The 19,485-nt window shown below is 43.6% G+C and overlaps 1 protein-coding gene across 2 annotated transcripts in view; it reads right to left on the bottom strand.

Annotated features, from left to right (window-relative positions):
* LOC124794031 (chitinase-like protein Idgf4) overlaps positions 1–19,485 on the bottom strand; it is a 90,067-nt gene that overhangs the window by 18,685 nt on the left and 51,897 nt on the right. For both annotated transcript variants that reach the window (XM_047258066.1, XM_047258067.1), the window contains exons 4-5: positions 19,090–19,262; positions 11,533–11,722 (exon numbers count right to left, since the gene is read on the bottom strand). In XM_047258066.1, the coding sequence (XP_047114022.1) occupies positions 11,533–11,722; positions 19,090–19,262 (363 nt within the window). The remainder of the gene's footprint in view (positions 1–11,532; positions 11,723–19,089; positions 19,263–19,485) is intronic.

Below are 19,485 nucleotides of genomic sequence, written 5' to 3'. Positions count from 1 at the left end.
TTGTGCTCTGAAACACCGAATAATGAACGAACAAACATGCATGACGATACTTGAAACGGGCGTCTGAACCTCATCACAGGTGATATGAAGACACAAGTACCCACCTTCCTATCCGAGGTCAATGAAGCACGCCTGTGTAGATTCCATCGATCCTAAGGTGGCTGATACGAATCATGGTAGTGGGAGAAATTTTCACGACGAGCACGTGGCCGGTAAGGGAATTTTCTCATTACCAGACGTTGCGCCAATGTCCTGGATGAAATTCTACGCCTCTTCTCAGTGTCTCATGTAATGAGGGCGTGTGACACTGTTGTCGCATGGTGCTAAATATGATGCGTAAGGCGGGTGTGGACAGATAGGAACCTTTCGTCGGCCAAAAACTCACGAATCAAAAGCGAGGTATGGCACGGCGCGTTTAAGGAAAGTCGCGAATATTGATGGTCTTCTACCGACTCATTTTCGCTTTTAAAACGCTCATACCACTTATAAGCAGTCTTCAGAGCGTTATAGCTATACACCAATTTCAACATTTCTTGAATTCCTTTGTCACATTATTGCAACTTGCGCCAGAACTTCATGTTCACTCGTTGTTTGAAAGCCATGATGCACGCCAGATACGGTAAACAAAGCCTCACTGTAGCGTCTCTGGACGCTGACTGACAAAATAAGGACGTGTTCCAGCTTGACGCTGCCTCTCTCAACTGACCAGATTATTAGATAAATTATATCGAATAGTGGTAGCGTCAGCAGTTGCTGCTAAAATAATAATTGGTCGTATTTTTTGATCAATGTTCGTAAAATAGTCGGAACTATTATAAATAACCTTCGACGTGCAGATGATATCGTCCTGATGGTATAAAGCGAAGAAGAGCAACAGATCCTCTTACTAAACGTGAAAGAAGAAAGTGCAAAAGCTGGTCTAACGTTGAATATCAAGAAAATGAAAATTATGGCAACTACACCTATCACTTCATGGCATATAGGATTAGAACCAATGCAGGTAGCTTCTATATTCTATTTTCTTGGCGCTCAGATTTCGCTGATACTGACTGCAGCCACAATATCAAGAGACGATTATTAGAATGGTTGAACGACATAGAATAGATGCCTGGAACGAAAAGCAAACAAGTAGGTCAGTATTAAAAGGAAAAAAGAAAAGTAACTGATTACAACCTGTAAAGTCCGCATGAGAAATTGGAGGGTAGAAGAAATTGGGATACTTTAGGTCAAGGTGTCATGGAGAATTGGAATTGACTAAATAATTTGAAAGAGAGAGAGAGAGAGAGAGAGAGAGAGAGAGAGGGGCAGAGGCAGAGGCAGAGGCAGAGGCGCAGGCGCAGAGGCAGAGGTGCGCGGAGGCAGAGGTGCACAGAGGCGGAGACGCACAGAGGCGGAGGGGCGCAGAGGCGGAGGGGCACAGAGGCAGAGGGTCACAGAGGCGGAGGGGCACAGAGGCGGAGGGGCACAGAGGCGCAGGGGCACAGAGGCGGAGGGGCGCAGAGGCGGAGGGTCACGGAGGCGGAGGGTCACGGAGGCAGAGGGGCACGGAGGCGGAGGGGCACGGAGGCGGAGGGTCACGGAGGCGGAGGGGCGCGGAGGCGGAGGGGCGCGGAGGCGGAGGGGCGCGGAGGCGGAGGGGCGCGGAGGCGGAGGGGCGCGGAGGCGGAGGGGCGCGGAGGGGCGCGGAGGCGGAGGGGCGCAGAGGCGGAGGGGCGCAGAGGCGGAGGGGCGCAGAGGCGGAGGGTCACAGAGGCGGAGGGGCACAGAGGCGCAGGGGCGCAGAGGCGGAGGGGCGCAGAGGCGGAGGGGCGCAGAGGCAGAGAGGCACAGAGGCACAGAGGCACAGAGGCACAGAAGCAGAGGCACAGAGGCAGAGGCTATATATGCTGGTACACCGGGCTGCACACCGCGTACATCATGCATGTACCCATTACAGTCACTTGCACTGAACGGACACAGTACATAATTTTAGATACAGTTTATATGGAATTATAATGTTTCCTGTGCCTTGATTGTAAACACTGTCTACTTCGCATTCATTTACACTGAGGTGATAAAAGAGAGAGGATAATTCCTAATACCGTGTCGGACCTACTTTTTCCCGGCGCAGTGCAGCAGTTCGGCGTGGCATGGACTCGACAAGTCGTTGAAATTCCCTGCAGACAATCTGAGTATGATGCCCCTGTAGCTATCCATAAATGTGTGCACGAACTGACATCTCGATTATGTGCCATAAATTTCGATGTGATTCATGTCAGGAGATGAGGATGACCAGATCATTCACTCAGATTGTCCGGAATGTTCTTCAAACCAACCGCAAACATTTGTGGCCTGGGGACATGAGATCATTGTTTGGAAACATGAAGTCCATGAATGGCTGCAAATGGTTTCCACGTAGCTGAACATAACCATTTACAGTCAACTATTGGTTCAGCTGGACCAGAGGACGCAGTCCATTCCATATAAACACAGCCCACACCATTATGGAGCCATCAACTACTTGCACAGTGACTTGTTGACAAGTTGGGTCGTTGGCTTCGTGGGGTCTGCGCCTCACTCGAACCCTACCATCAGCTCATACCAGCTAAACTCGAGACTCATCTGACCAGGCCACGGTTTTCCAGTCGTCAAGAGTCCAATCAGTGTGGTCACTAGCAAAGGAGAGGCGCTGCAAGCGATGTCGTGCTATTAGCAAATACACTCGCTTCGGTCGTCTGCTGCCATATCCCATTAACACCAAATTCCGACTGCCCTGACAGATACGTTTGCCGTACGCCCCACATTGATTTCTGAGGTTATCTCACGCAGTGTTGCTTGTCTATTAGCACTGACATTTCTCGGTCTCTCGGTCGTTAAGTGATGGCCGTCGACCAGTGCGTTGTCCATGGTGAGAGGCAATGCCTGCAATTTGCTATTCTCAGCACAATTTTGACATTGTGGATCTCGGAATATTGAAAGCCTTAACGATTTGCGAAATTGATGTCCCATGATCTAGCTTTAGCTACCAGTCCGCATTCAAAGGCTTTTAATTCCCGTCGTGAGGGCATAATCACGTCGGAAACCTTTTTACGTGAATCACTTTCTACAAATGACAGCTCTCCAATGCACTGCCATTTTATACCTTGCATACACGATACTACTACTATCTGTTTACATACATGATTATCACCTCAGTATAATGTTATTGCTGTTAACATTTTCAGTGCCAGCCGCTGTGATCGAGCGGTTCTAGGCGCTTCAGTCCGGAACCACGAGACTACTACGGTCGCAGGTTCGAATCCTGCCTCGGACATGGATGTGTGTGATGTCCTTTGGTTAGTTAGGCTTACGTAGTTTTAAGTCTATGGGACTGATGACCTCAGATGTTAAGTCACACAGTGCTTAGAGCCATTTGAACGACTTTTTTTAAAAAGTTTCAGTCACTAACTCTACCAAGGCCAATGTTTGAACAGCGACGTCGTGGGCTTCGAGGGGATACCAAATGTTATAAGACACACGCTGAGCAGAGATCTAGCTCTGCATACTGTAAATTTATTTGAATTCATTTTCGTATAACAATGTGCGGATAACTACCTACGTATAAAATTTTAATTGTACTTTTGCAGTTATCAGGCGGGCTAAAAATGTGGTTCGCTTTTAGCTGACAGTGCTGTAATAGCTGACCCTTCCGATAGCGACTCATGGCACCATTCAGAGTTTCATCTGACTACTACATTACTTTTCCAAACAGAATTGTGGTTTATTTTCAGGCAAGTATTTTATATTTCAGTGATTGTTACCTGATCCACAGACTAAACTCTTTAACATTGCTTTTCATATCGCTTCCACAGTGGTGAAATGAAACGGAATGAAATTTTTAAAATGATTTACATATTCTGCTAGTATATCAATAACATTTTCAATTTGGATTGTGTTTTGACTAGGAGAATCATTATTTTGTTTTTAGCAAGTGTTTCACATTGTAGTCAGTACATATTTCGTCATCTCATGCGTTTGTGTTTGTAATTCATTGCACCGTTTTAAAAATACCTGCAAACGACTTTTTCTCGAATTTAGGATGTGACATAATTTCTGAATGGAGGAACAAATAGACGAACAACCTGGTCTCCAATCCTAAGGCCTACTACAAATGGCAATAGCAATTTTGCATTGCGTCTCTTCTGTTGCCCAAATATATTACTCGTAAGTGTTGAGAAAATATAATTTTTCGAAGGAAATTTGGGAACTTTCGGGTCAACAAGCGCCAAACGTGAATGAAGAAACCTGCAATACTTCGCGAAAAGCTTTCTAGAATATTACAAACCTGGTATTTATGACAGTATCGAGGAATATACATCAGCCGCCTACTAATTGCCTGGTCGGACTTCGAGGATAAAGTACCTATGTTAATAATAGCCCACACGGTCATTATTTGTACACCACTGTGTGATCGTAATTCATAATAAGTGCCCAACGCGTTATTTGTTGACTACATACCGGAAAAAGCGGTTAGGTTTCCGTTGACCTGATTCCAAGGCTTCCTCCTCGAAATGTTCGGTATGTATTTTGGCGTCAGTTGGTGAAAATGGACTCCCCATGACTACTTCAGCTGGTGATGACAGACTCCCTGTGACTACTCCAGCTGATGATAATGATCTCCCGTGACTACTCCTTCCGGCTGTTCGTACTAGCCATTGTCGGAAAGAAATTATGTCGACGACAGATAGGCCTAAAAAGGTTGGTCGTCTCTATGTCAAATCACTGGCCAGTAAGTCCCCAGGATTCTTATAAAAGCACTCTGGTGAAAAGAGAGACAACGTAAAAGATCACGAGCATGTCCCCATCATTAAGGTTAAAGTTGTTAAGGCTTCCAACAAAATCCATGGTGATGTGAATAATTCCCTACGAAAGGGCTAGTCAAATAATTCAGGTATTTCACGAGTGAGAACGCTGGGGCACCAATGTTGCTAAAATGGTACATAAGGACACCTTATCTTGTGAACATCGGAAGTTCATAAAGTCTCGGCGAAACTGGTGAACTTCTTAACAGCTTCGTCTGAGTAGCCGGTTTCTTTAATAAGCGGTATAACTTTTCTTTACTTGCTCTTGGTATGATCAGGTCAATCTCCCGGTGTGTACTTTTTCTTCTGGCAGATCCTCGATCTTTTCAGTGTAATTCTGATGAGTTGCATTGCCCTTGTCGACTGGTAAGACCACAATATGTGGATCTTCTGTTAGTTCACGTGTGGCTGCCCTTTCCCTGCTAGGGACGTCCACTTTAGTAGGTTTTGTTTGCGTAAGAGCACGACCATTTTCGCGACGTATTTCTTCAGCTGATCTACATCTACATCTACATTTATACTCCGCAAGCCACCCAACGGTGTGTGGCGGAGGGCACTTTACGTGCCACTGTCATTACCTCCCTTTCCTGTTCCAGTCGCGTATGGTTCGCGGGAAGGACGACTGTCTGAAAGCCTCCGTGCGCGCTCTAATCTCTCTAATTTTCCATTCGTGATCTCCTCGGGAGGTATAAGTAGGGGGAAGCAATATATTCGATACCTCATCCAGAAACGCACCCTCTCGAAACCTGGCGAGCAAGCTACACCGCGATACAGAGCGCCTCTCTTGCAGAGTCTGCCACTTGAGTTTGTTAAACATCTCCGTAACGCTATCACGGTTACCAAATAACCCTGTGACGAAACGCGCCGCTCTTCTTTGGATCTTCTCTATCTCCTCCGTCAACCCGATCTGGTACGGATCCCACACTGATGAGCAATACTCAAGTATAGGTCGAACTAGTGTTTTGTAAGCCGCCTCCTTCGTTGATGGACTACATTTTCTAAGGACTCTCCCAATGAATCTCAACCTGGTACGCGCCTTACCAACAATTAATTTTATGTGATCATTCCACTTCAAATCGTTCCGCACGCATACTCCCAGATATTTTACAGAAGTAACTGCTACCAGTGTTTGTTCCGCTATCATATAATCATACAATAAAGGATCCTTCTTTCTATGTATTCGCAATACATTACATTTGTCTATGTTGAGGGTCAGTTGCCACTCCCTGCACCAAGTGCCTATCCGCTGCAGATCTTCCTGCATTTCGCTACAATTTTCTAATGCTGCAACTTCTCTGTATACTACAGCATCATCCGCGAAAAGCCGCATGGAAGTCGTGTAGGCGGCTGTTCCGCTGCGCTGATGGTGTCCGTGGTAGGTGCAATTTTAGGAACGAGTGCAAAACTGCGTCATTTCATGAGAACTGAAACCGCTTCCTTATCCAGTTGCATGGCCGTGAGATTGATGATAATTTTGCAGAGAGCATCAGAAGGATTTCCTTCAGATGCACGATCAAATTTCCTTTACGAGGGGACAGTTGTGCCCATGACACACCATAAATCCGTTCTCACTCCACAAATTGAACTTGTTGGACAGCTGTAGATGTAATTTGAAAAATTCTTTGTTAGACAAGGCACCAGCGGGTAACGCATACTCCTTCCCGTACCATGGCTAGGCTGGGAAGTTTACTAATTTTTCTGCGTGCCCCGGAGTGGATGTGATGCCTTACTTTGACGAAGTTCGGCAAACGCACATTCTTAACGGTATCTCAAAAGGAATGCAAAGCCACTTAGCAAACGGTTTCTCCGGCGGCACAAATCATCAAGTCTTTTCATGCTGTGGCACAACTCCTTCCCATAGTGATACGAGATGTGATTCTTCCGCTTATCCTGGCATAAATAACGACGAAGTAGTTCATGGTTGTACGTCCGATGTAATTTTCCAACGGACACAAAATTTTGACAAATAACCAGTTTATCATTATCAGGTGAACTGATAAACTGATTGTTTAAGAGCCGGTGGGGTGCTTTAATCTCTTTCCCCTCTTGCCTCCCCCTCCCTCTGACCTGTCTGTACGCAGTCTGCGTTCAGTATTTACTCCCACCATCCCGCTATTGAGAAGTTGATTCATCTTCGGTTCGAGCCCAGGGACGCATGCTGGTGACACCTCAGGTGTTTCCCTGCTTTCACTTGAAGTCAGTTAATTGTGGGATACCGTCTTTCTGTTACTAATCAGATTAAATGCGTGTTCCCGTGCTCTACTAAGGATGTAATCACTGTCACGACTGATCAGCGATTCCCTTACTCGAATGTTGGTGGTCTATTTAATGGCACAGTACCAGAAGTTAGACGTCAGTCTTAGGACCATAGTATGGTTGTAATCTATTCTGCATATTTGCGATCATACTATGGATCTGACACAGGGGTCTAACAACTGGCACTATGTCATTAACCACTGTATCGTGTTTCGAGTGAGGGACCCGCTCGTCAGTCGTGATAGTGAGTACATCCTTAGCAACGCCTTGGAGCCCATAGTTACTGAAGGAAATATCCCACATCAAACTGACTTCGGGGTAGGCCAATAATAGCAGAGGTGTCACCAGCATGCTTCCCTGGTTGCGAACCAGAGACTCAGCAACGTGTCGGCGGGAGGAGAGAAGGAAGTAATCTGGGCACAGATGGCGTATAAAATGGCAGTTCGTAGGGAAGGGAGGAAATAGAAGCACCGTGCTGACCTCTAAGGTCAGTTAATGAGTTCACCTGACAATGGCAATTTGGTCCTTGCCGAAATATTGTGCGCGTTGGACACTGACATCCGGCCGTTGATCCATGCATGAACTGTTTCGTCGAATGTAAACATTGTTACCAACTGCTCAATAATGTGCCGATCAACATTTGAAACGCAATGCAGCAGTGTTTCTGCGTAGTATCGATTCGACAAGTCCTTGGTATGTTTCCTGAGGTCAGTGGCACTACACGCATACCACGCAGTTCCCGAAAATTACAAGCCGATTGTTTGCGGATGCAAAGCTGGTGCTCAGTAGCGTCCCAGATGTTCTCCATCGAGTTCAAATCAGACGAATTTGGTGGGGAAACGATGAACGTTAGCTCGTTAACGTACTCTTCAAATAAGTTAACACAATTCGGACCTAGTGACGGGTACAGTTATCGACCTGCAACATGCCATTGTCATCGGGGAAGACATCAAAAATGAAATGGAGCAAGCGGTTCGCAATAATGTTCATGTTCACGTAATTCTCAGCTGTCGCGGTGCCTTCGATTACTACCACAAGTCACTTGGAAGCTCAGGTGAAAGTCCCCCATTGCATAAAATTGCAACGTCACACTTTGAGTGTTTCGAGTAGCGGTTCCTTTGGGCGAGGGCCCATCCAGAAATGATCATCGAGCTGATGTAAAAGGAAACGTAGTCATCCGACAAGTAGACACGATTCCATTGATCCACGGTCCATCCTCCTTGATCCTGTGCCCACTGCAGTAGTAACTGACGATATCGGTGGTTCAACGTGGGAACACTTACGCATCGCCTGCTGCGATGCCCCGCGATCGAAATATGCACTGAACAATGTGCTCCAAAACACTTGTGCTTGCACCAGCGTTGTACTACGTCGTCAGATCTGCTGCAGATCGCCACCTACACAATGTGATCAAAAGTATCCGGTCCCCTGGCTGAAAATGACTTACAAGTTCCATCGGTAGTGCTGGAATTCGATATGGTGTTGGCCCACCCTTAGCCTCGATGACAGCTTCCACTCTCGCAGGCATACGTTCAGTCAGGTGCTGGGGAATGGCAGCCCATTCTTCACGGAGTGTTGCACTGCGGAGAGGTATCGGATGTCGGTCGGTGAGGCCTGGCACGAAGTCGGTGTTCCAAAACATCCCAAAGGTCTTCTACAGGATTCAGGTCAGGACTCTGTGCAGGCCAGTCCATTACAGGAACGTTATTGTCGTGTAACCACTCCGCCACAGGCCCTGCATTATGACCAGGTGCTCGATCGTGTAGAAAGATACAATCACCATCCCCGAATTGCTTTTCAACAGTGGGAAGCAAGAAGGTGCTTAAAACATCAATGTAGGCCTGTGCAGCGGTAGAGCCACGCAAAACCCCCTCCATGAAAAACACGCCCACATCATACCACCCTTTTACTGTTGGCACTACATACGCTGGCAGATGACGTTCGCCGGGCATTTGCCATACCCCCACCCTGCCATCGGCACATTGTGTACCGTGATTCGCCACTCCACTTTTTTGCACTATTCAATCCTCCTCACACCAAGCGAGGCGTCGTTTGTCATTTAGCGGCGTGATGTGTGGCTTATGAGCAGCCGCTCGACCATGAAATCCAAGTTTTCTCACTTCCCGCCTAACTGTCGTACTATTTGCAGTGGATCCCGATGCAGTTTGGAATTCCCGTATGATGTTCTGGATAGATGTCTGCGTATTACACATTACGACCCTCTTCAACTGTCGGCGGTATCTATCAGTCAACAGACGTGGTCGGCTTGTACGCTTTTGCGTTGCACGTGTCCCTTCACGTTTCCACTTCACTATCACATCGGAGACAATGGATCTATGGATGTCTAGGAGTGATGAAATCTCGCGTATAGACGTATGACACTAGTGACACCCAATCACCTGACCACGTTCGAAGTTAGTGAGGTCCGCGGAGAGCCCCATTCTGCTCTCTCACGATGTCTAATGACTAGTGAGATCGCTGATATGGAGTACCTGGCAGTAGGTGGCAGCACAATGCACCTAATATGAAAAACGTATGTTTCTGGGGGTGTCGGGACACTTTTGATCACATAGTGTATCTTGCTTAAAAGAACGGGCAAGGATTCGTTTTCCACGTTTTGTGATAACGTCTAAATTCTTGTCGTTACTAGTGCTTCCGGCACCCTTCAACTACTTGCCGTAGATGCTTACAAAAGCCGACCAGCTCCGCCGTTTCCGGGGTGCTAGATCCCGGGCGCCGGGTGACAACAATCTGCTGTTTGTACTAGTCACTTATGTGAATGGATTTGCGCATTTTTGGCCCGTATCATCACTGGTATGATTACCTATTGGTCTCTGCTCTGCTGTTCTTAACGCGTTATATTTACACAACGCCATCGGGCGGCTTAAGTCCCGCAGTTGGAGAGTGGTTATATAACAGGTGCGGCAGTGAAACGGGCAATTTTGAAACCTCCACCAGCGATACAAATTTATTCACAGCGACATAAAACACATGAAACATGAATGTACAATGCTTGCAATTTGTATTTCCCATCACGAAGGTGGCCGCCAGTTTCCTTCACACAAATTTCAAGACATTTACGTCACGTCTTGTACGACTGACTCTGGAATTAGATTAACTTCCTTCCTAATTTGATCCTTCATTTCCTAGATGGTGTGTCGTGGGTCACACCGGAAGACATGAGGTTTCCAATGACCCCAAAGCAAGAAATCATACGTTGAAAGATCGGTGGATGTTGGCGGCCAGGATACGTCCCCGTTCTTGGAGGTGTATTATAGCACGTCAATGGAATGCCGCGAAGTATGTATGGTATGTGGTCAAGTCTTCTTGGAAGAATGTGTTTGCATACACAGGAAGATCGGCAACATGTTTCAACATGTGAGCATAGTGTTCTATGTTCGCGTAACGGCATTGCCACAATCGCCTTCAAGAAAATAAGGACCTATAATTCCAAACAATCATAAACCGTACCACTTCCTGTATGTGATGAAGCGTTTCGTGAAGCATTTCAGGATTTTCACGTGACCAGCATCTGAACTCCTGCTTCTTAACACAGACTGACGCATAAAAATTGGCGTCATAGCTCATGATCGGATTGCGCACAGTCCTGGATTGTCGTTCATAAGTTCCAGCAGTTCCCTGAAAAAGGATAGTTTCTTTAGGAGATCATCTGCATTAAGGTTTTGCACTATCATATGGATGATATTGACGCTCCTTGCTCCGTATACTACGATCCAATATTTTAAGTGCCAGCTCATGCTTACTTGCACAGCGCCTGGGACTTCAGATGAAGGCTTCTTCCACTCTTGCGACATTCTCTGATGTGCACATGCGTTTTGCACTTCCACCGTCTTTCGAGCCGTATCACCCGTTTCCTCCAAGCTCTGTATTCATACTTCGATAGCAGGTGCCGACGGGACTGGAGCATGACGTGCAAGATTGTGATAAGCACGAAGAACACGCTGCGCGGCCACGTGGCTGTCGTCGTTATTCATGGCAACACCGCGTTCACTGGTCCTCGACGCCATCTCGACTGAACATCGATATCGGGGTCAACTGAAAGAGGTTGTTGTCCACATGGCTTACTCTCCTTTTCTGATTCATAACATAACGTTCTGTTCCCAGGGCTGTCAAATCGCTCGTTTTACTGCCGCACCTGTCGTTAGCTCATCAGTGTAAGTCTAAGTGCACGTTTACCTAGCGAGCCCTTCAGGAAAAGTTGAAGCACAAAAGTCTTCCTTTGAGGTCTGCACTCTACAGTTCAGTGAACAGTACGATGCACAGCTTGATCTGCAAAATGCATTATTTACCATGTCATGTCCACACACACACACACACACACACGCACACACACACACACACACACACACACACACACACACACACACACACACGCTTTGATGAACGTACGAGAACTTCTGTTTGTTATTTGGCAGTTGGTAATGAATGTACTTACAGGGGAACCCTTTCTCCAGGAACCACCTCACATTACCGTCGACTGTGAGGTCTGCGCTACGTTCCCCAGCTCGATAAAGCGGCGCAGGGTAGTCGGCCTTCTTTGGGGTACGCGTTGGGCTGTGGTAGTCGTAAGCCAGTAGGTGTAGTTGGTCGATTTCTGGCGAGAGAGCTGCGCAGTCGTAGTACAGCTGAAACACATTTCGACCGATCAGTAGTTTTCATCTGACTATCAAACGTCAGTTGTAGAAAAGAATGTGTCACTAAAATTAGAGCCACAGGCTGATATCTCATTCGGAGAGAGACTCTCCGTGCTTCGCGGGTACACGGCTGCTTCATAAAACAATCTTTCCCACTTCTGGTATCAATAAATATCCGCAGTAAATTTACACCACCTTTGATACGCAATGGAGATGCTGATAACCGCGACTATACTGAACAAACCATGGTAAATAATGTCGTCTTCAGTCTCAAAAACATTTCATTTCCTGCACACATAATTTCATACCCTATGAAAGCATGTTCAAGAGGTGGTTAATCAATTTCCGAAGATGGATAGCTACTGTCTGAAACACATAGTGCGCAGTTGAAAAAAAAAAATCATTTGGCTACAATATAGCATGTCAACAACTGCAAGCAGTTAATTCTATAAATTATCTGGGAGTACGCATTAGGAGTGATTTAAAATGGAATGATCACATAAAGTTGATCGTCGGTAAAGCAGATGCCAGACTGAGATTCATTGGAAGAATCCTAAGGAAATGCAATCCGAAAACAAAGGAAGTAGGTTACAGTACGCTTGTTCGCCCACTGTTTGAATACTGCTCAGCAGTGTTGCATCCGTACTAGATATGGTTGATAGAAGAGATACAGAAGATCGAACGGAGAGCAGCGCGCTTCGTTGCAGGATCATTTAGTAATCGCGATAGCGTTACGGAGATGATAGATAAACTCCAGTGGAAGACTTGCAGGAGAGACGCTCAGTAGCTCGGTACGGGCTTTTGTTGAAGTTTCGAGAACATACCTTCACCGAGGAGTCAAGCAGTATATTGCTCCCTCCTACGTATACCTCGCGAAGAGATCATGAGGATAAAATCAGAGAGATTAGAGCCCACACAGAGGCATACCGACATTCCTTCTTTCCACGAACAATACGAGACTGGAATAGAAGGGAGAACCGATAGAGGTACTCAAGGTACCCTCCGCCACACACCGTCAGGTGGCTTGCGGAGTATGGATGTAGATGTAGATGTAACTGGTGATGTCGTTCATTTATCACTCAGTTAATAACAGTGATCTTTAAGATTACCCTGCAGTTCACGCTTAACTGTTTGGCAGAGGTTTCACAGAATCACTTTCAGACTGTTCCTCCACCGTTCCACTCTCGAACGGCACGTGAGAAAAGTAAACACCTTAATCTTTCCGTGGATGCTCTGTTTTCTCGTGTTTTATTACGATGATCAGTTCTCCCTATGTAGACAGGAGTTGACAAAACATTTTGGCGTTCGGAAGATAAAGTTAGTTTTAATGATTGACTCCCAAACTCTCTTGTCATATCAGTGACACTGTCTCCTCTATTTCTCGATAAAATAAAACGAGCGGTCCACCTTTGATTTTTCTCAATGTCCTCCGTAAGTACTACTTGGTAAGGATCGCGTACCACGTAGCAATTGTTCAGATGAGGATGGACATGCATAGTGCAGGCAGTCTCCTTAGTAGATTTGCCTCATCTTTCAAGCGTTCTGACAACGAAACACAATCCATTGTACACCTTCTCCACAATATTTGCATCCAATGAAAGTTGCTCGAACCCCTAGGTATTTTTTTGAATCTAGAGCCTTTAAATTCGGAGCATTTATCAGCACATTATTTTGGTTTCACTTGCGGTTTTCGCGCCATACTGATATCCTGTCTAAATCTTTTTGCATTTCGTTTTTTCAATCTGAGGACTTTGCTACGATTAAATGGCAGCATAATCTGCAAAAAACGTAAGAGTGCTGCTCCGATTATCTTCTAAATCATTCATATATATTAAGAACAGCAGATGGTCCGTAATACTTCCTTGGGGAACCTAAATATAACATCGGTTTCACAACACGATTTCCTATCAGTTACTACTGTTGTTGGTGTTAGGACAGCAACCAGCCACAAATTTACTTTGAGTTCCTTTATTCAAAGGAAACCGTTACCGGTTTCGAATCGTTGCGATTCATCATCAGACGGTTTACACGCTTTCTTTCTGACATTTGGTGTGTTTTTATAGATTAATTGTCGTGAAACGTCGGTACTACGACAATTAATCTATAAAAACACACCAAATGTCAGAAAGAAAGCGTGTAAACTGTCTGATGATGAATCGCAACGATTCGAAACCGGTAACGGTTTCCTTTGAATAAAGGAACTCAAAGTAAATTTGTGGCTGGTTGCTGTCCTAACACCAACAACATTTGTCTTCAAAAACAGCCACGGTCTCCAACATGTCATCATATGACAAAATTGCAAGTTACTACTGTGACTTTTCTGACAGTAAATCGTGAATATAGCCTCACAACTAAGAGAATGCTGGCGGCCGAAGTGGCCGTGCGGTTAAAGGCGCTGCAGTCTGGAACCGCGAGACCGCTACGGTCGCAGGTTCGAATCCTGCCCCGGGCATGGATGTTTGTGATGTCCTTAGGTTAGTTGGGTTTAACTAGTTCTAAGTTCTAGGGGACTAATGACTTCAGCAGTTGAATCCCATAGTGCTCAGAGCCATTTGAACCATTAAGAGAATACTCCTTAGATACGTGATTTGATCAGAAACCGTTGTTAGGAACGCATCAAATACCTTTTGAAAACCGAGAAATGGTGTCAACCTGAGATCCCTTTTCGTTAGATCGCTTTACTTCATGTGAATAAAGGACTAGCTGGGTTTCACAAGAACGATATTTTATGAATCCGTGAATCCTACATGTGTTTTCAAGTTCTGGCGCTGCAGTCTGGAACCGCGAGACCGCTACGGTCGCAGGTTCGAATCCTGCCTCGGGCATGGATGTGTGTGATGTCCTTAGGTTGGTTAGGTTTAACGAGTTCTAAGTTCTGGGGGACTAATGACCTCATCAGTTGAGTCCCATTGTGCTCAGAGCCATTTGAACCATTTTTTAAACATTTTTCACAAAATGTTTCCTTAGGAGTTTGTGAATAAAACAAGTTTAAATATTGAAATTATGACCGCAGATATCAGCTTCACATCGAAAGTTTTTGGACGGAGACAAACTGTAACTATTTAGGAAACTTTTGCGATAGGTGCTATTAAATAATTCAAGTTAAGAGCACTCTCCATTTTCAGATAGCTGTAACTGAGTTCATATGTACACTAAAGTCCTGCTACACATTTTATATTAGGCTTTGCTCTCTGCTGAATAACATTTTGGTATCGTGTACCAAGAACTGACCAAATATTTAAAAAAATGCTGCAAATCTAGTTTGTTGTTGTTTTTGTGATCTTCAGTCCTGAGACTGGTTTGATGCAGCTCTCCATGCTACTCTATCCTATGCAAGCTTCTTCATCTCCCAGTACCTACTACTGCCTACATCCTTCTGAATCTGTTTAGTGTATTCATCTCTTGGTCTCCCTCTACGATTTTTACCCTCCGCGCTGCCCTCCATACTGAATTGGTGATCCCTTGATGCCTCAGAACATGTCCTACCAACCGATCCCTTCTTCTAGTCAAGTTGTGCCACAAACTCCTCTTCTCCCCAATCCTGTTCAATACCTCCTCATTATTTATGTGATCTACCCATCTAATCTTCAGCATTCTTCTGAAGCACCACATTTCGAAAGCTTCTATTCTCTTCTTGTCCAAACTATTTATCGTCCATGTTTCACTTCCATACATGTCTACACTCCATACAAATACTTTCAGAAACGACTTCCTGACACTTAAATCAATACTTGATGTTAACAAATTTCTCTTCTTCAGAAACGCTTTCATTGCCATTGCCAGTCTACATGTTATATCCTCTCTACTTCCACCATCATCAGTTATTTTGCTCCCCAAATAGCAAAACTCCTTTACTACTTTAAGTGTCTCATTTCCTAATCTAATTCCCTCAGCATCACCCGACTTAATTCGACTACATTCCATTATCCTCGTTTTGCCTTTGTTGATGTTCATCTTATACCCTCCTTTCAAGACACTGTCCATACCGTTCAACTGCTCTTCCAAGTCCTTTGCTCTCTCTGACAGAATCACAATGTCATCGGCGAACCGCAAAGTTTTTACTTTTTCTCCATGGATTTTAATACCTACTCCGAACTTTTCTTTTGTTTCCTTTACTGCTTGCTCAATATACAGATTCAATAGCATCTGGGAGAGGCTACAACCCTGTCTCACTCCCTTCCCAACCACTGCTTCCCATTCATGTCCCTCGACTCTTATAACTGCCATTTGGTTTCTGTACAAATTGTAAATAGCCTTTCACTCCCTGTATTTTACCCCTGCCACCTTTAGAATTTGAAAGAGAGTATTCCAGTCAACATTGTCAAAATCTTTCTCTAAGTCTACAAATGCTAGAAACGTAGGTTTGCCTTTCCTTAATCTTTCTTCTAAGATAAGTCATAGGGTCAGTATTGCCTCACGTGTTCCAACATTTCTGTGGAATCCAAACTAATCTTCGCCGAGGTCGGCTTCTACTAGTTTTTCCATTCGTCTGTAAACAATTCGCGTTAGTATTTTGCAGCTGTGACTTATTAAACTGATAGTTCGGTAATTTTCACATCTGTCAACACCTGCTTTCTTTGGGATTGGAATTATTATATTCTTCTTGAAATCTGAGGGTATTTCGCCTGTCTCATACATCTTGCTTACCAGATGGTAGAGTTTTGTCAGAACTGGCTCTCACAAGGCTGTCAGTAGTTCTAATGGAATGTTGTCTACTCTGGGGGTCTTGTTTCGGCTTAGGTCTTTCAGTACTCTGTCAAACTCTTCATGCAGTATCATATCTTCCATTTCATCTTCATCTACCTCCTCTTCCATTTCCATAATATTGTCCTCAAGAACATCGCCCCTGTATAGACCCTCTATATACTCCTACCACCTTTCTGCTTTCCCTTCTTTGCTTAGAACTGGGTTTCCATCAACGCTCTTGATATTCATGCTAGTGGTTTTCTTTTCTCCAAAGGTCTCTTTAATTTTCATGTAGGCAGTATCTATCTTACCCCTAGTGAGATAAGCCTCTACATCCTTACATTTGTCCTCTAGCCATCCCTGCTTAGCCATTTTGCTCTTCCTGTCGATCTCATTTTTGAGACGTTTGTATTTCTTTTTGCCTGCTTCACTTTCTGCATTTTTGTATTTTCTCCTTTCATCAATTAAATTCAGTATCTCTTCTGTTACCCAAGGATTTCTACCAGCCCTCGTCTTTTTACTTACTTGATTCTCTGCTGCCTTCACTATTTCATTCCTCAAAACTACGCATTCTTCTTCTGCTGTATTTCTTTCCCCCATTCCTGTCAATTGTTCCCTTATGCTCTCCCTGAAACTCAGTACAACCTCTGGTTCTTTCAGTTTATCCAGGTCCCATCTCCTTAAATTCCCACCTTTTTGCAGTTCCTTCAGTTTTAATCTACAGTTCATAACCAATAGATTGTGGTCAGAGTCCACATCTGCCCCTGGAAATGTCTTACAATTTAAAATCTGGTTCCTAAAACTCTGTCTTACCATTATATAATCTGTCTGAAACCTTTTAGTATCTCCAGGATTCTTCCATGTATACAACCTTCTTTCATGATTCTTGAACCAAGTGTTAGCTACGATTAAGTTAAGCTCTGTGCAAAATTCTACCAGGCAGCTTCATCTTTCATTTCATACTACGTTTCCTTCTCTTCCTTTTCCTACTGTCGAGTTCCAGTCACCCATGACTATTAAATTTTCGTCTCCCTTCGCTACCTGAATAATTTCTTTTATCTCATCATAAATTTCATCAATTTCATCATCATCTGCAGAGCTAGTTGGCATATAAACTTGTGCTGCTGTAGTAGGCGTGGGCTTCGTGTCTATCTTGGCCACAATAATGCGTTCACTATGCTGTTTGTAGTAGCTTACCCGCACTCCTATTTTTTATTCATTATTAAACCTACTCTTGCATAATCCCTATTTGATTTTGTACTTCTAACCCTGTATTCACCTGACCAAAAGTCTTGTTCCTCCTGCCACCGAACTTCACTAATTCCCACTATATCTAACTTTAACCTATCCATTTCCCTTTATCTAGTTTATACTGCAGAAAACTAACCATTATATAGAAAACTCAAAAAGGTATACTCAAACTGTACTGAGCTATGTGATTTTGTTTGTTTAGTGATAAAAATTTGATATTTGAAGGATTAAGCATTCACTATTTTAATGCTGGAATATTGTGTTACATAAGTGAAAATGATAAGATGCTGAAACAAAAAACGAACTTCAGATATTTTGAAAAAATGTAATTGACTCTGTTCCAAAGTTGAGACATCCAGACTGAAAAGAATTGTGGTTTCTAAAAGTAGGTTTAAATTGTGTTGTTGCTTGCTGTGGACAAAAAGAAATGAAACATCCAAGATCAGTACGACTTGTTACGTAGCAGCAGCGCTTTGCACCTGGAAAGCTGTCAAGCTTGTTTAGAAGGTATTTTACACTTGGAAATTAAGCCACTGTAAATTAATTGCGTATATTCTTTCTGACATACTGTTCCTACCGCATGAAAATAATCTTGGTGGGATGGAATAAAGCAGTTTTATTGAAAGAGACATACTGATTTCAAGTTTAATGTTGTGGTTCTTCTATGCTATGCAAGGCAAAGTGTAATTTGGAATAATTCTGAACTGGAATTAATGTCATTATCAGTGTCATGTAAAAAGAATATGTGTTCTGTCCTCATAGCTGTTATAGAAGACTTTCTGGAGAATAAGAAGTGACTGTAAGGTCTCTCAGGCTGATTTTTGTCGTGATTCTGTGTTTCATTAAAAGTGAAGAGAAAAATTAACAGCATATTTAAAATTTCAGTGAATCAATTCAAAGTCCATACAAAAGCATTTACAGAGAAAAAAATACTTATTAAAAAAAGGCAGTGAATTGGCAGCAATTCCAAGAAAAGTAAGACATTAATGTTTTCTGATTTTTAAATCCCATGAAGTATTCACACAGGAAGAAATAAAAAGGGTTGAATTTTTAATAATTTACACAAACTATATAGATCTTCGGAATAAGACACTTGTTATTTGTATGCAGGAGTATAAAGCACATACTTATCAATTGCTAAGACATACTGAGAAAGTAACTAGCTTATGTGAGTGAAACACCAATGTTCAGATAACAAAGAGGAGTTTTTCACCAAATAATAATTGCTATGACGTTCTTATTTTGTACGTTGATACCAATAGGGAAAATTATAAAGGAATTTCATTTTAAAACAGAAAAAACTTACATCACAATCTCTAGTCTTGTTTGAGCAAGTAAATTTAGTAAACGTAAGAAACTTGTACTGCAAGTGAAACAACTGCATCTGATATCAGGATGGAATAGAAGTATTTTATACTCACACTATGATTGATGTAGGGTATTACACTCAGAGTCAGCAATGCATTTTGAGTTTTTAGAGATGATTTCAGTTCACGAATTAAAGCTGAAAATTGCCTGCGATGTTCATCTGGATTCTCATCTCTATGACTGTGAGCATAGCCTAATACTTTCTTGACACCATGCCAAACATTTCCTGAAGAAGACAATTGAGTCTGGTTTTAGTTGCCAGTGAAAATCAAGAAGTATAATTGAATAGCTTCTACTGTAAGTTAACAACAAGAGACATATCAGTCTGAATTACAAACTGCTCAGTATATATAAGGTTATTAAAACAATAATAAAGTTTGCTTTTGAATTTAACACTTAGCCAACTAATGTGATGAAGCTGATATACTGTGCATTAATGTTACTTTTGA

This window comes from Schistocerca piceifrons, chromosome 1 (assembly GCF_021461385.2).
Source record: "Schistocerca piceifrons isolate TAMUIC-IGC-003096 chromosome 1, iqSchPice1.1, whole genome shotgun sequence".
NCBI classification, from domain to species: Eukaryota; Metazoa; Arthropoda; class Insecta; order Orthoptera; family Acrididae; genus Schistocerca; species Schistocerca piceifrons.
Note: the sequence above shows the minus strand (reverse complement) of the source record. Positions and strands in the feature narration are given on the sequence as shown.